At 45.7% G+C, this 17518-nt stretch overlaps 1 protein-coding gene across 12 annotated transcripts in view; it reads left to right on the forward strand.

Annotated features, from left to right (window-relative positions):
• The first annotated feature begins 4837 nt into the window (after positions 1–4837).
• Positions 4838–17518, forward strand: part of CUX2 (cut like homeobox 2) — a 220328-nt gene continuing 207647 nt past the window's right edge. For 3 of the 12 annotated variants that reach the window (XM_065568746.1, XM_065568747.1, XM_065568750.1), the window contains exon 1: positions 4858–5396. In XM_065568746.1, the coding sequence (XP_065424818.1) occupies positions 5334–5396 (63 nt within the window). In that variant the 5' untranslated portion in view covers positions 4858–5333. Of the gene's footprint in view, positions 5397–17518 lie in introns of all 12 variants that reach the window. The other 9 variants (XM_065568743.1, XM_065568745.1, XM_065568742.1 and 6 more) reach the window with 7 other exon arrangements.

Genomic DNA, 17518 nt, shown 5'->3' on the forward strand with positions numbered 1-17518 from the left:
AAATAGTCTATTTCTGGGGCTTTTAAGGTTTATACAAGCAATGGGGGTGGGGGAGGAAACCTGTTCCCCTGGCCTCTCAATGGGGGCACCAAGAAAAACTTGAGTGAGTCTGGTATCACCTAGAGCCCCTAACCAAGACCCAGGGGCTAGCACTGGTCCCAGTACAGATCCTTGGGGACCCCCACTATTGACCCTCCCCATTGTGAAAACAGACCGTGGGGCAATTGAAATCTACGTTGTGTTCTTCTCTAGCTGCCATCTTCCTAATGTTTGTGGTGTCTGGTTGCTCTGGCCATAAGCTAGGCTGTAAAAGAGGGCAGGAGCCAGCGCCAGCCCTATGGGGCGAGGGACGGAAGTTTTTTGGGGTTTTTTTGCCTCCAGTTACCCTCTGCTCGCTAGGATGGGCGGGAAGCAAAGCTGTTGCTGACGCTGTGTGCTAGTTGAAAGCCAGGGTGTCGAGTGCGATATAAATACGTAGTGCCAGATCCTCGGCTGGTGTAAATCAGACTAGGTGCTTGGGCTGCCGTAGAGGTAGGTTGATTTACAGCTGCTGGGGATCTGGCCCCCCCAGGCCTTCGGTTATACTGGTGGATTGAGGTCAATGAGAGGTGTAAAGGCCCCGACGTGGAGAGAGCTAAGCTGTACTGATGGACTTGCATCTGTCAGATATTCCTAGTGCACCAGTTCACCCGCGATGGAGGCACCATAGCATCTAGCTTGACCTCATTAACATGACTGCAGGAGGAAGATGGAACCAAAATCTTTTACACTTAAAATGACAAAAAAACCTACAAAACCCCAAACCCTAAGTCAGGGTGATGGTACAGATACTGTCTAGCTCACCGCCCCCCTCCCCCCATTTATTTCCACTCTCCTAAAGCTCGGGTGTGCAACTTCCACCACTTTCACTGCACGTTTTCAGGGCTAAGCTAGGCACAACCAGGATCTAGAATTAGTTCAGATGGAGATGCACCTATTACTTGCATGTGACATGCTCTAATTTAGGTCCAAGTTACCTTACTTAAGCACCTCACTGGGTGATCGGGGCTTGGGGCTTGTTTCTGTCCCCCATGTGCTGCCGAAGCAAGCAAATGACAAATCTCCCATGTGCTGTTACCAACTTGCGTGACTTTATCATGAGTCTTGTGAGTTTTGGTCACCCTTGTATTGCCTGTGAGTATCCCTTGTGTAAGGGGTGTAACAGGAAAGAGGAAAAACTTCATGGTAAAACCACGAAAATTGGCCAGGGGTCTGGGGGAGGGGAAGGGGAGGGGAGGGTCTAAAACTACATTTAACTCCATTTTAAAAAATGGACTCTGTTTCAAGTTGTCCCTTTAATTTAAACCATTGCTTTTCAGTGGAAATGTAATTAAAAATCCTGCTTTTCACACCAAGTAGAACCCCTGGAAATGCAAATAAAAACAACTCTGGCCTGACAGAAATTCCTGCACTGCTGCTGGGGCGACCAGGTGCAATACAACTATCCTAGTAAATCCTGGAGCAGCCTAGAACTCACATTTCTTGCCAGAGCCCAATGGAACACGAAACTCCAAAAGCTGGGAGTTCTGTTCTAGATCGAGCAGCTTAGTGGGGTCTAGATTGGGAAGGTGAATTCTCCACTCTCAGGTATTTGGCATCTAGATACTGCAATGAGGAGTGACCAGGAAATATCTTGGGCCCTGATTCTGCCAACATGCATGCACAGGAGGAACTTTAAGCCTGTGAGAAACCCTTAAGCAGCATTTGGTTTGAGGATGTCTCCTTAACTCCAGAGGCCGGCGTGAGATCCTCTGCCAGAGGCTTCCATTTCTGAACACTGCTCTCTTTGCAGAATAATTTAAACTGAAATTTACCAGGACATAGGTAACTGTTACAGCCATTGTTCACCGCTAAGTAGCCTGGTCTAGTGATCGCATCACCCCAGTGGGAACCAAGCATATGGGCCAAACTTCCATCATTGCTCAAGTGAAATTCTTACTGACTTTCACGGGCATTCTGCTCAAGGGCCACAAAAACTGGCCCTTTGAGACTCTCTGTGTAGTTCAAGGTGCAAAGTGTGTTCTACTGCTTAGAGGCCACATGCTGAAGTAGTAACTCACGCGAAGCTTCCTATATGCATCTTCCCTGTTAGAAAAAATTGTCACTTTACAAGCTCGCCGGGGTGGGGAGGGCAGATCCTAGTGGGAGATACTTGCAATTAGGGATGGCATACCGTCAGATGGGAGGGGTGGGCTAAGGATCCCAGAACAAAAGAAGGCTGCAGCTATTATTTCTTTGTGATGTTTATTTTCAGCTTCTCCTTCTTGCTCCAAATTATATACATAATTGTCATCACCTCATCTTCAGACAGCAGCTGTCTGAGGCATACCTGTGTGTCATCATATGGAAAATACACTTCCATTCTGGTCTTGTGACTTCACAATGAATTCAGTTGGAGGCTTAAGAGTTGTCTATCATGTAGCCAGGCTTCTGGTGGCCTGTCTGGGGCTGCATAGTGTTCCTGGGTGACATTTTCTTTTGTTTCGGCTTTGATGCAGGGGAATTCGCATATCATTATCTGTTTGTGGTTAAGGACCTGCCATTATCTCAGAACATCTTTGTGCAAGCCTATGAATTTTCTAAAGGCATGTTTACTTAAGCCTACATATGTTCTCTGGAAAAAGCTACACTCTATCCTTAGTACTCCTCCCTGGCTTGTACATGCCTCATTTTTGTCCCAAATTTTCTTTGTAACTTAGAAATAAATCATTAGACTTAATTTTTTTCATATACATTGTTACCTGTGTGTGTGGACACTATTAGTTCTCTTAAAAATAGATACAGATCCTATGTCTCATGCAGAAACTAGTGCCCTTGGATCCTACAAACTGTTCACTTTTGTTAATGTCAAAGGAAAAAATATTCTAATAAAATAACAATTTAGCACTTTTCTTTACACATGCAAACAATCTTCCTGACACAACCAACATCAATAATATCTCTTCAGTATAAAGCTGGGTATGTTTTCCTAGAACTTTAATTTATTATTTACACATAGTGAAACAGAAATGTAATGTTCAAAGAATCTTCACATGCAATGCCGTTCAGTACAAGCTGCTGTACAATTGGATTTGTACTAAAATATCTGGAGCAGATATTTGAAAATCCTCTAACAGCACCAACAAAAAAAGGCAATAACAAAGCTAATATGTTTCAGCAAAACCAGACTATCATACGGATTTTTTTTTTTGTTTTTAATGTATCAGCTTTAGCTACACTGCCACTTTCTGGCATTAAAGTTGTTTGAATTCTTCAGAGAATAGCTGCATTAAGGTGTTTTAAAAATATCAGCCTTAAAACAATCTGAATTATTGGATTTTTCTTGCTGCTGTGCTGTAAGCATGTTTGCTGTGGCAATTCCTATTAGGGTCAAAGGTGCAGAACATGTCAGTTTGAAAATCTGAAAAAGTTTCCTGGCTGTCTGAAAAAGCTTTGTCTGGAAGCAGTCTTCTCTTTAGCAGCTAACGGAAAGCAAGTCACCTTTTTACATTGATTTGTTTAAAAATAAATGAAATTACCCTGCAAGATCATATACACATATCAGATTTTACAACTGTCTCTTATAGGGCTATAAAAAAGCGACAGTTATTTCAAGTGCTTATAGGAAGGCGTTGTAAGTAGACAAATTGTAATGCCACACATCTATGAAACCGACATAAATTAATTTTGTCCAGGGGAGATGGAAATGTAACTGTGAACTTGGCTGGAACGAAGAATTTTTTAAAAAGCACCAACACATCATCGTCTTTATTAGAAAAACCAGTGCAATTTGAATGTATTTACTAAGTTGAAAATCATTACTGTCTGCAAATTCTAGGGAACGGGATTGAGAAGAGGGGCTAAAATAAATGACATTTTAGCCCTGCCCATGGAAAAGGCATGTAAAGGTAGTAGGGGAAAATTTGTATTGTCTATTAAATCAATATACAGACTGAATGATTCAGAACTAAACCTACTGATAATCCAGTATCAAAGGGATGATCAACCACTTATTTGCATGACATTAACAAACTTTTCAAATAGCTTAAAAGCAGGTGATAATCTAGACCTCCCTCCACATGGCATAAAGATTAGGGAAGAGGGCACAGACAACACCAGTAATTTGTTAGCTTTATAACTCTATGAACTTTATCCTTTTAGTAAGCATTGCCTGGGTCTATCGTCCCCATGCAAGAATGATGTAACTGCCGCTGGCTGATCCTAAAATATAATTCTCCATCGAATAATCTACTTTTTTCTTGTAATGATGGATCTTCCTAGAACACACCAACACTGCTGCAGCTCTAATGTTATCTCCCCGGGGGTGCACAGAACCAGCGCCTGCCTGATCTGCCAACCCTCGCCTGAAGGAGATATATGGATTATTGGCCACAGGCACAGTGCAGGACGAGCCTTGGCCGCGAAACTGCCCGTCTTCCCATGCAAAAGGCAAACCAGTTCGAGACCAGCCGCCACCTCTTTCCTGGTGTTATAGCCCTGCAGCTGATCCGCGCTGTGCAAGAGCCCCCCACAACGCGGCACAGAGAGATGCTGCCGCTTGGGTGCATTAGACACCTCCCGCCCCCAACTGGGCAGTACAGCCCCCAGTGCACAAGGGAGTGAGAGGTGGAAGTATCTCCAGGCGAGTGTCCTGTCTGATCCCTGCACCCAGCAAGGGATGGGTGCGCTCTGGGGAGGCGGTGTGTGCCCCTCCTAGGGACCGGGCTCGTTGATAGACACGCTGCGGGAGCAAGGATCATAGCAAAAAGCAAACTCCGACCACTTCTAACTTTGTTATGGGGGGGGGGGCGGGAATCGGGGTGTGTCCCCCCCCTCGAATAAATCACACCACCGCCCCCGCGCCTCCCCAAAGCGCTTCCCTCCCTCGCCCCCTGCATCGATCCGCACGTGACGTCAGTATCGATAAGTTGGGGGGGGGGGGGAGAAGCCAAAGTCAAGTGCGGCCCCGCTGCGCCTCGCGCCCGGACTTGGGGGGAAGGGGGCGGGGGGCGAAGGCGGGCAGCGCTCGCTCCTCGGGAAGCCGCCTCGCCCGCCGGCCCCTCGCACGCCCGCCCGCCCGCCTCCCCCGGTCCCCGTCCCCGCCGCGCTCCGCTCGGCTCCTCGCTCCCGTCTCCTGCTGGCGGGCAGCGGCGGCGGCGGGAGGGGGGTTCGCAGGGCAGCCCCGGCGGCGCTGGGGGAGCGGGGGGTCTCGGCCGGGGCGGGGGGAGAGTCCAGCCCGGATATTGAGTCCAGCCACGGCGGGAGCAAAAAAAAAAAAAAAAAACTCTCCCTGCCGCTCTCCGATCTCCCCCAAGATGGCCGCCGATGTGGGATCGATGGTTCAATATTGGAAGCAATTGGATCTGCGCCGGCTGCAGGTGAGTGGCCGGAGCGCCGGGCTGCGCGGCGCGGGGGAGCCGCGGGGCGCGCCCGGGAGAGCCCCCCTCTGTCCTCCCCCTTCCCCGGGGGGCCCGGGCGTGTGGGGCCGCCGCCGCGGGGGCTGCCCGCATCGATCGGTATCGGGAATTGATCCCCCGCCGCTGCTCTTTGTTCGGGGCGCGCTGCGCCGGCCCGGCCGCCTCGCAACTTCTCCGGGCTGCCCGGGGCTCGGCCCGGCCCGGACTGTCCCCCCTGGCCCGGGCCGAGGGGAGCAGAACGGGCCGGGGCCGGCTGCCGGGCGGGGGGTGTGGAAACGGGGCACCTGCCTTCCCGGACTTTCTGCCCCGCCGTAGCGGGCTTCGCCTCCCCGGGCCGGGCTGGAAGTTTTCCCTGCTGCGTTAGGACTTGAATTGCCTCGGCTCTGAGCTAATTGCCAGGCAGGTGAATTCAGCAAATGCAGATGTTCAACTTTTCAATGGGGGGTGATTTCCATTTTCTCCTCTCCCTAAGCGCTGGGGAGAAGGGGGAGCTCGGCTTGGCTGTCCGGGGGTGGCCCTAGATCAGGTCTATCCAGGGTGTTGTATGTAGTATCTATACTGTGTTCAGGGGTGCGTTTTAGGGATTAACTTCATACATTGCTTAGGAAGCAACTGTTTTGTCTTTGCTGCTGCACGGAATACTCCATAAATGTTTAAATCTTTGAAGTAGCAATCACAGCAGGCAGAAGTTGAGAGGAAATGATGCAGATAACAGACCTATTATCGTATCTTGACTTGTTTGCCATGACATTAGCTAAGATAAAAGATAATCAGGCTGAAGATAAAAGGGCTGCTTTCCCCCTATATGCAAATCTTGTTAAGTTTCTTACATTCAGGCAAGTGGTACCATCCCTGAGCCCCAACAACGGGCGTTCACATCAAATGAATTCAAAAGCGACGCAAGGTGCTTTTAAAACATAAGCTGCAAGTGACTTGCATTTTTTCAGAGGTTTACTGACCATGAGCATGTAGCAAAGAAACAAACCAAACTGTCGGTTACCTGTATTTTCTGCCTTTTAAAACGCTGCAGCAACAAAAAAAGAAAGGTCTTAAAAATAAAAGGCTGGTTCCCCCTCCCCCTGTTCTAGGTTGGCTGTATTGTATTTGGTGTTAAGGCAATTGTAATTGTATTTGTATTCCCTGCTAATGTTTGTGAATCAGACCTGGGCACTCTAAGGGCATAGACTCTTTATTTATGATTGATGTTCTGTAACATAAGGAATGACAAGAGCATGGCAAACAGATATGGGAGAAAGCAGAAGGAGAATCAAATCTGCTCAGGGCTGGCTGAAGCCCTTCTGTGGTCCTATTGTTATTCAGGTCTTGAGAATTTAGTGTGCAGATTTACAGCAGTGGTATTTGGGTTCATTCATCCCTGAATGTCAGTTAACAAAATTTTCATTAGCCAACTAATATTCAGTCTTCTAACCTTACTCAAGGCGCATATAGATCTGATTGTCGGTGTTTTAGACTCGTGATGGATACACCGATCTTGCATTAGGAAAGAGATCCTTTGTGGTTCTGTTTAGGTCACAGAATACTGTATACAGCTGTAGTGCCACTGGTCTGTGAAATTAACGATAAGCCCTTTAACATTTACAAGAGGACAGTTGACCTGAAAAAAATAGATGTTTACATTTTGTCATTCTATAGCTTTCTGTATGTGGCACATAATGAGATGAAGTCTAAACTGGAACTCCTAAAAAAGCAGAGATGCTCGTTTACATGGATATTAAATAGGTTTATCCCCGTAGGATATTACAGACTTTAAAATGCGGCATGTTTCATAGGGGAGTAAACAAATTTAAATACGATTTATGGCACTTCAATAATGTATCAACAGTTCCAGCATTTAATACATTTTGGCTTTTAAGCAGATTACTTAGTACATCTGTGATACCCAACCCTCAAAGTAATACAGGTACTACAGCCAGTCAGCTTTCCATGACTGTTCATTTATGGCCTTTTGGTTTGAAGGGGATTAGCATCCTAAGCACATGGGATACAAAGGATTCCTTAATACATTCTGCTGCTGACTTTTGCACAAACCTGTATTTAAAAAAATATGTACAACTTTTTTTTTGGTGTGAAAGAAAAAAGAAACTCTTTTGAGCTGGGGCGGGGGCGGATTTTGGAAGATCTAGTTTGATTCTTCAGTTTAATGGTGCTTCCTTGGAAAGAGGTAGATAGCTTTAATTCTCAGATGTTCTGAATGAATGGGTAGCCGGGTCTGGGTACTGAACTGTAGAGAGAGTTCTCGCTGTCTTCTGTCCAGGCAGCACCTCTGGCACCTCCCCCCAGATGGTGGTGGGAAAGGTGACCTTGTGCCAGCTTGGCCTAATGCCCTCTAGTAAATAAAATTGAAACAATCCATTTATTATTCCCCCAAATGCATTTTTAAAATTTGTACTCACAGGCCTGTTTGTCTGGAACGCCCATGCAATAGCAAAGTTTGCACAACCTTGACAAATGGTGGGCATACGTAAAACACGCTGAAAATGGGATACTCTATAGCACTTTGATCAAAATGGCATTGAGCCTTTTTACAGCAAGTAGGCTCGGAAATGAGAAAAGATAAAATTCTATCAAAGATAATGCCAGGCATATTTCATTTGGTTATGAGATTGTTTTATAGTGTACATTACTAATGCTGTATTTTTTTATAGCTTTCTTGTGTATAATAGTCATAACAGGATTCATACCTTTATGATTTTTCTTGTTTTAATTTGCTCTGTTTTTTATTATGTTCGGTATACCAGTGTATGAATTATATGCTATCTGCATCCTAGCTGCAGCCCATTCTACATTTAAAAAGGCAGAAGTAGGAAGCATTGAGGACTACTGATTTTGGATATTAGAGACCGCTCCAAACTGGGGGATATATACCTACTGTTGCCCTGGTTACACTATGTGAGAGAGTTCATCAAATCAAATATTGTGCATTTAGTTTCAGGAAGGCAGGCATTTTTGCGTGTCTGTGCGAACCAGGGCTTGAGGCTGTCGGCATTGTGGAGCGTTCCACAGAAACTTAAGTGGTAAGATAATGTGAGGCATCTAGTTAGTTCAGACTGTTTTGCCATTCACCGAGTGCCAAGAATCTTCTGAATGCGTTGTGCTTGATGGAATGTTTTCACTGTTCAAAGTTTAGAAAAAATGTGGATGTGATTAAAATATTATAACCTTATGATATTCTGAAGTGCATAAATTTTACATATCAGCTACAGAGGGAGTTTAGACATCCATTAAATGATATGACAGCTTGACTTATCTAAATGTGCTATCATTTAACAATGTGTCAAAATTCTTCTTTATATAGATGACAGTGGTAAATAAGCTATCAGTCCTGTTGGCTGAAGCTTAACTTCTGAAACTTGGCCTAATAAACTTCACTGCAGTACTGTGGAGCAGTTGTGGGTGGAATAACCTAGTTATTGCCTCAGTGGGTATGCCCAGGGCCTTGCAAAAGCCACCTCCGGAGCTCTTCTTGGGAGGACTTAACCTCGCCAAATGCTCTGGGCTCTGCATATCATTAGGACATTCCAAATTTACAGTAAGACTGAGAAGTTATTGGATCATCCAACTTACTACTTCATGATTAGCTTCTTAAAAAGTACGGCATAACTGATTGCTTTGCCAATAGCCCTAAGCCATAGCATGAATCAATTCCTGCTGTGTATCAGACTCGCAGGTACGTGCATATTAAAAGCAATAGACAGGGCCAAATTCATCCCAGCTATGTCTATATTGACTTCAATGGAGTTAAACCAGGGATGGATTTATCCCTAACTCCATTGACCTCTGTAGATGCTGTCTGAATGATGGAGCTTAACACTAGCTGTTTCTGTTTCCAGTTGTTTTTGTGGTCAAACTTGGGACCATATCTGATTCCTTAAGGATTTGTTTGGGGAAACTGTTGGCCCAAACAGTGCTGGTTGTTTATATAGTCATGCCATTATTATATTAATACCCTCTTAGGTATGATGAAAAGAATAGAGCTGTGGAGGACTTGCTTCCTTTAAAAGATTCAAAATAAAATTCCATTGCAGCAGCATAAAAATGTCTCCTTTGATGTGTGGGTTTGTAGCACTGTCGTCTTGTATTTAGGATCTTGATCAAACTGTTACTTGGAAGGAAAAGAAATGTGTCCAGGTTTTTTCATGACCTTGGGCAAGGTAGAATGCGCCAGTTCAACAGCCCTGGAAATTCACGTTCTTGAGTTCTCTATGGAAGAGATACAACATAGGGCATGCTGCCCTGCCCACGTGTCTTAACCCTGTTATCAATGGTCCAGCTGTTGGGGCCAGAAGGGTATTTGGTCTTCGTGGGCCCAGTCAGTCTGTGATTTGCTCTTGCAATGCTCCCTGTAGAATGGTGGTTTTGGTAAATGTGGTCACTCATTCACTAGGAACCGGATTGAGATCTGCCAACTGATTCTTTTATATTGAGAGTACAGTTCAGGTTAAACTTCCCATCCACTCAAAACAGTCTCTGAGGCACTCAGCTTTGTGGTGGACAAATGTATTAGGAAACAGAAGGAGAGTATTGTCAGAGGACTGTTACCACCACTACCTTTGTCTCCCAGTTTCCATTATTCATTTCACTTATTTTCCAAAGTTTCCGAGCTCTAGACTAATGAAGGTCTGGTTATGGGTGACACGCGAGGTTGGTTCCTCAGCGGGTGTAAATTCATAGAGCTCCACTGATGTTAATGGAGCTAGGCTGACTTAACACCAGCTGAGTATCTGGCCCACCGTGTTCATGAGCTCAGCCTTGGAACTCTTTGACTCCGTTTGAGATGGGGCTGTGAATCTAATGTATATTGTTTGAGATGTGTTGAAGCTTCAGTACCTCAAAAAAAGCTTCGTGTTTTTTGAAACAAGGGGATTGCAAGTAGTTAGTTTCTAATGTGATCACAGCTAACACCCTTATCGGGAGGCTTGGCAGAATTAGATTTTAATGTGTTTTTTTTTTTTTTTTAACAATTTCGACAGGTAATATCGAAGTTTATTTCTAAGCATTTTTTTTCTATGATCGATTTAAATGTTCACAGTTGTGGGAAATGGTAAGCGAGTCAGGCCGTAATTATTTAGTGACAGTGGATGTTGAGATTCAAAAGTTAAAGCTTTATAACCATTAAAACACAAGCTGTCAACATCACATGTCAAAATCGGAGTCTTAGATCAAACTCCGGCAAGTTCTCAAGCAGCATTTTTCTTACTTAGCCTGTCTGTGCATTTTGATTAACATCTGCGGAAATATTTTTTTTCACCAGTTTGCGTGTGTACGGTGAAATCAACGTTTATTGACTTTTGCTGATAAAAATAATCCTTCCAAGCCTACTGATTGGCCACCTCAGTGAGGCCAAGGATTCAATGGGTTCCGGAGTCTGAATTATCATCATATCCCTAGAGGTGATTCTTCTGGGTCAGGATAGACAGGATAAGGGAAGCGGGCACTACCGCTACCCATCCTGCCAGGGTCCTGGGGAATGAAGGGTTCTATCCTGACCCATTGAAGTCAGACAGAAAAGGATCGTGAGTCTTCAGGATTGTCAAGCCAGCATCATTCACTCATCCTTTTGGGGATGAAGGAGAGGCAGGGTCTCCAGATGGAAAATTGAAAACAATCCAGTTAGCTTGTAAAGTTGCTACATTTCTCCCCCTCTCCCCACAGGAGAGTCATTTGCAAAGTGCATTTCTGTTTCTGCACGTGCCCAGTAACTGCTTCCATCAGCTATTTCCATCAAGGTTTCAGCGTAGCCTCCATGGGGCCTGGCTCTGCGCAGTGCGAGTCTGAGTGCATTATGCCCCAACTTTCCTTACCTGCTCCTCTGGAGCTGGGCCGGTCTGGTTGCCATTTACACAATTAACTACAACAGCACCAAATGATCTCTGACCGTGTCTTGGGTTAATGATCTGCAAAGCGCAGGATTTCCTTGTGTGATGCCACCCGGGGGCCGCCCCTTGGGAGACTGTCATGGTGTGTGGTGCCAACAGCACCCACTGTGATGGTTACATCTCCTTTGGAACTGCTGTGGCTCCAAACTACGCTCTCATTGATCTGATAGACCATAATGGCTCCCAAAGCTGATAGACCATAATACCACTGAGAAATCTGGGTTAAAGATTGCACAAGGATAATTAAGGGAGCAGTTAACGTTAACGGGCTAGATTCATCCTGGGTGCAATTCCATGGCTTTGGTGGAATAACACCAGGGATGAATTTGAACCACTGTTTTCTCTAAATAAACCATTACTTGAATGTTACAAGCTGGCTTCAAACCACAGAAGCTGGGATGTTCAGCTAAGGCTGGGGCTGGGCATCCATCCTTCATTTGCCTCCTTTTGTCTAGTTGTAGCCAGGACACACACATATATAATATAATGCTGTATTCTGATCTGGGACCCTTGTGTTACCAAGATGCAATGGTACTGGGTATGTCAAGCAGGCCCTGCCTGGTCTGGTCTGGCTTTGGTGACCTTCAGGACATGGTGTCAGGCCATCTTTCTAGTTGGGTGTTTACACACTATTGCTGCTGTAGCCAGGGGAGTCCAGGGCATCGGGTGGTTTCATGGTGCGCTTTTCTACTCTGATTGCGTATTGAAGGCAATGTGCGTCTGTCCCGTATGATTTTCATTGCTGTTCAGCACTGAGAGGCCAGCAGTGAGTGCCAGGTTTGTAAATAAAGGTTTAAAGTGTAAGTGTTTGTGTGTTTTTGTGTGTGTGTGTGTGTGTGTGTGTGTTTAAAAGGGGAAGGGGAAATAAAATGGGTGAAAATATTTTAGTTTCCCAAAAAATGGATCCTTTATAACATTGAAAAAGTTCATTTCCCCAGCTGTGTTCAAGGAACAGAGTGTGACTTCCTTGGATGCTGTCATGTAGAAGAGGGTAGATTATGGAGCGATATGGAGAGTTGTTTTGAATTTTAGTAGCCTTCTCTTGCAGACTTGAAGTCATTAAACTCCTATTGAAGTACAGTGTATTGTTTAGGTGGAATGCATGGCAGGCTGATGGCTGTCCTTTGTATTACCCCAGTGAGGGATACACACACACACACACACATCAAACTGTGGTCCCTGCTCCAGAGAGCTCGCAGGCTAAGGGTAAGATGAGAGACAGGAGCTAGATACAACACTCAGGTCAGGGCAGTACGGGGTAACAGGGAGGCACTTCGTTCTTTCTTGACCCTACTGTAGTTCATCTTCTAGGCCTTGATGGTGCAAACACTTACACCTGCAAGGAACTTCCCACCCGGGAGCAGCCAGGTTGAGATCCATGGGTTACCCTTCTGAGTAAAGCTGCTCGCCCGCAGCAGTGTTTGCAAGGCTAATTCTGTAGGTAACGTGTGGCATGCTTGCTGGTGGCTCCTGCCTCTCCTCTCGCATCTGAGCAGACAGAACATGCAATTGAAGCTGATGGTTTGATTTTAGAAAAAGAAAGTCACCCTGTCAGAAATGGCTGGCCCTGTCCTGCCAGGCTGAGGAAATCTGATTGAAACTGAGTTTTAACAAATGGGGGAGACAAGCCTGATACCTTCTTCTTTATAACTTGCCTCCCTCAGCTCGTGCCCAGTGTCCTTTTTCACTGCATTGCCTTGTTGTTCCTTATTTAGGCTCTGATTCAGCAGCTGTGTTTCTGGGTGTGTCGGGGTCCGTCTGGGCAGATCTGAGTGATGGGTCTGGTCCAGGATTTGTAAGTTCCTCAGGGCAAGGTCTGCTCGTTATTGCTGTGTGCAGAACCATGCACACCTATGGCCCTAAATGCAAATGTTTAAGAAGAACAATTCTGGTACCCGTAATTATTGGCTTGATCCTCCTGCCATTGAAGTCCATGGGAGTTTTGCTATTGTGGCAGCAGGTCTAGGGATCCTTATTTTCAATTAAGAAAAAAAAGAATGGGGGTGGTGGTGGTGGGAATTGGATGGACTGACCGTCCCAATTTCTTCCTCTTCGGTCTGAATTTCTTTGCATTGCTGGAGAAAGCCAGGCTCTGAAAGTTACCAAAGTGTAATGTTTTTTGTGGTTGAATAATTGAGACTCTGGCAGACAAGGCTGGCAGAGCTGCAGAAAATTAGAGTTTATCTTTAGCTCAGCAGCTCTCACTTTAGAAACTGGTGACCCCAATTCCAGCCTGAAGAGTGACTTCTTCCCTAATTAATAAATCCATTAATTAATTGTGTGCATGCTGCAGCCCATTAGAGATGAATTGGGTGGCCTCCCGATCCAGTTTAGTGGATTCTCTCTACGGCGTTGCGAAAAATGTGACCAAGAGGCAGAGGGGACATGAACGAAAATATAATGCGATTCCCATGGGCCGACAGTGGATGTTATTGACGTTGTGACTCTTAGGTATTTCCTGGCCTATTATCTAGCGAGCTGGTGTTTGCAGATGCGCATTTCAGATTGGCCGCGTATTGTCCATAAATGGCACCCTCAGTGGCAGCTGCAATGAAAAGAGTGGGGATGTGTGGAGAGGCTAATATAGGGCATTAGCGTGGGGGTGACAGTGCCAGGAGACCCTCCCCTTCGAGAGCACTCACCGCAACATCTGGCTCCGATCTACCACAACGGTGAAGAACCAGCGTAACTTTAAAACACGCGTACTGCTCCCATTGTCCTGAGTGGGGCTACTCACGTGCCACTGAGATCAGGGAACAGCCCAGGGACATCTAACAAAAACAGCCGACTCCAGGCAAATTCTCCTCTTGCTCCTCTGGTGGAACCCCGCAGTCCTGAGGCGCACGGTCAGCTGACGCTCTGCCCTGCCCAGCTGCTGTCTGGAGCTGGAGGCGGAGGATGGTGCGTGCTGCTCGTTTGTGGAGCAGCAATCAGGAGAGCTGTGGAGCACCAGGCCCCCAGGATTATCCTGGCCTGGCATAGGCAGAATGACTCAGGAACGCTCCTCAGCTTCTGCTGCTCCGTTCGCCCCCCGCGGCTCAGAGGAGCAAGAGGAGAATTTGCCTGGAGTCGGCTGTTTTTGTTAGATGTCCCTGGGCTGTTCCCTGATCTCAGCGGCACTGGTGTAACCCTGGAGAGATTGCTCTGCGCCAGCCCTGTCAGTCTGGGGTAACGCCATTGTAACTGAGAACAGCATCTGGCCTCTCTCGCATTCTTGCTGTTGGGTAAATCGCTGAAGGAGCCCTTCGCTTGAGACCAAGCAGGTCATCTCGCCGCCGCCAGGCCCAGCATAGGTGCAGCACCTCAGGACTTCTGTGGCGGGGGACAGCCAACCACACATGGAGGCTGGTTTTTCCTGACCTTAACGTCAGCCAGCAAACAGTGAGCGATGGAAGGGCTCGTGCGCATAGCACCCCACCTGCCGGTGGAGTTGAGATCTCCAAGCAAGAACAGAGGCCTGTGATAGAGCCAAGCTGCCGCTAGTGCTGCTGTGTTTGCGTCAAACGCCTTGTAACTGCCAGAGCGCTAGGAAAGTTGTGTTGAACGAGGCAGGAAGTCAAGCATCTGTTTGCACCCGGAGAAGGTGGATTTGGAAGAGGGCTCTGGAGTTCTTCAGTCGCATGTGGAGTGGAATGTTAATTGTTTGGTGATCTGAATGAGTAGTTATGAACAGATTTAACAGACAGTACACTTCAAACTGAGTTCCCTTCCGGAGGCACGTGCTTAACCAGATAACCTCTATGGAGCTCTCACAACTAGCTATTAGTCTCCCTCCATATGTTGGCACAGTAGCTACTCTCCATTTATTTTTTTCTTATAGTCTGCAGAGACTTCAGTTAAAAATGCAGAAAGAATTGTTGTGCATTCTGATCCCTGATCTAATGTTTTCTCCACTGAACGTAGTTAACTGTCAGGCTCAAAATCATAATTTAAGAAATCAAAATTCCTAGCTTGTCTCTGTGGATTTTAAAAATCAAATAGGTTTTTTAAATTTTTCTCTGCGTGGCTAGTGGAAAATACAGTAGTCAGTTTGGCACATCAGTTTTTAGTCTTTCAGGTGCTTATGCCTCGCATCGTACTCTGCTAGTTACACTACAAACAATGACGAGGAATTGGAAAAAAAAAGTTTTCATTGGAATTAAATAAAAAACATCCTTGACGACATTTTCATTGGGTTTGGTTATTGTAAATAGTGGGTTTTTAAACAAAACCTAACATTCAGATTAGCTTTACTCAGTGTCTCTTCCATAGGCAAGACTGCAGAGATAAAACTGTAGATTTGATGCAGTGTTGACTCTCTTTAGCAAACAGGCAGTGACACACATCTGTACCAGCAAAAACAACGAGGCGTCCTTGTGGCACCTTAGAGACTAACACATTTATTTGGGCATAAGCTTTCATGGGCTAAAACCCACTTCATCAGTTTCTTCGACCAGAGACTTCACTTGGTGCTATCTACGGAGTGCTGGTGGAATTTTCACAGAAGAAGTTTAGTGCTCTGTGTCCTTTTTCTGGGGCTGGCTTTGGTTCAGCAAGTCAGTTACTCTGCATTTCAGGTATGTCTACACTGCCGTTAAACCCCCACGGCTGGCCCATGTCAGCTGACTTGAGCCTGAACATCTACACCGCAATTTTACAGCCCCACAACTCAAGCCTCAGCCATCTGACATGGGCTAGCTGTGAATCTTTAACTTCAGTGTAGACATACCCAGGGTGTTTCTTACGTTGTTCGGCAGGCGGGGAGAGAGAAAATGAGGGGTGAGATCAAATTATTAGATCAGTAGCAACCCCCTCCTATTTCTGTCCCTTAAAAATAAAAATGATGACTAGCTTTCCATGTACCTCACGTTGTGGGTAGTCCCCGGCCTGGATTTCAGTGAATGTTCACAAGAATAACTGATGCAACGTTAAGAATGAAAACGCAGGCACGTTTGCAGGGACGGACTGAGGGGTTCAGGACCTGAAGAATCCTGCTCCTAGAGCAGAGATCTGGTTTAAATTAATTTAGGGTTCGAAAGCTACAGTATGTGCAAATACAGATTTTTTTTTTTTTCCTCTTGTACCTTGAGATAGAAAATGGATCCGCAGCATGGTTTCTTTATGTAGAGCACAGGAAGAGTCCCTCTCAAATTGGAAAATGAACCTCGAGGACATTCATTCCATCCAAAAAGGCTCTATGAATATTCTCAGAACATTTGGTACCTTCTGGCACCTATTATAGAAAGATGTAATTCCCCAACTTGGGAGATAATAAGCAGGTATTGACTTCTGCTGAGGTCATTATCAAGATTTATTCAGTCAATATGGCTTCTTGGGTCAATAAATCTTGAGGTTGATGGAGGAAGAATATATACTTGTAGACTTTATTAAAAAGTTTTCCCCTTTTCGTAACACTTTCCTATGTATATTACATGAGTATCTCTTTCTGACTTTTATTACCACATTTTTTGGTGATTACCCTTTTTTATGCTGCTTTAGACGCGTTTTTGTTTGTTACAGAGTGAGTGAAAAGCAGGAAAGATCTTGTTTTATTTAGTAGGTTTCATGTGGGAGTGTTGCTCTGTTCTGATATGCTATTTTTTGGGTGGGGGAAGATTCCTAAGACAAACAATATATAGCTCTTTTCATCTTCAAAGCATATTACAAGCCTTAGCTAATTAATTAATCTCCCCATTAGCCCTATAGCATTATATCTGTTTTGCAGATGGGGAAGCTGAGGCTGAAATGCTGAGTGACTTTCCAAAGGCCACAGAGATGGTTGGTGTTCGTTCCGGGATTAGAACCCAGGACTCCTGGCACCCAGTCCTGTGCTCGCATATTTGGCCCTTATTTCTTTCTGTTTCCAATCCAAACATTTTGCTGAGGTTTAAGAAAGAGCAAGGCGCCTTGCAGTGATAAAACTCCCACTGATTTCAGCAGGGGCAGAATCAGACCCTTTAAAATCCCAAGGCTGGGGAGGTTGGTCTGTTTCTGAGCAGCAGTAGAAAGGCCAGGCTTCAGAGGAGCTGACGCTCCTTGTACACGTTTCCCCAGAGAGGTAAGCTGCCATTGGGACACATCCTGCTCTCCGTGGCAGTCACTGGGGTTGAATGGAGGTAACCGAGGGCAGAATCTGTCTCATTGACTTCATCTGGAGTCACATGGGTGACATTTCTCCCCTGGGCAGACAGGCGGGCACCACTTGAG

Source organism: Chrysemys picta, chromosome 15 (genome assembly GCF_011386835.1).
Source record: "Chrysemys picta bellii isolate R12L10 chromosome 15, ASM1138683v2, whole genome shotgun sequence".
Lineage (NCBI taxonomy): Eukaryota > Metazoa > Chordata > Testudines > Emydidae > Chrysemys > Chrysemys picta.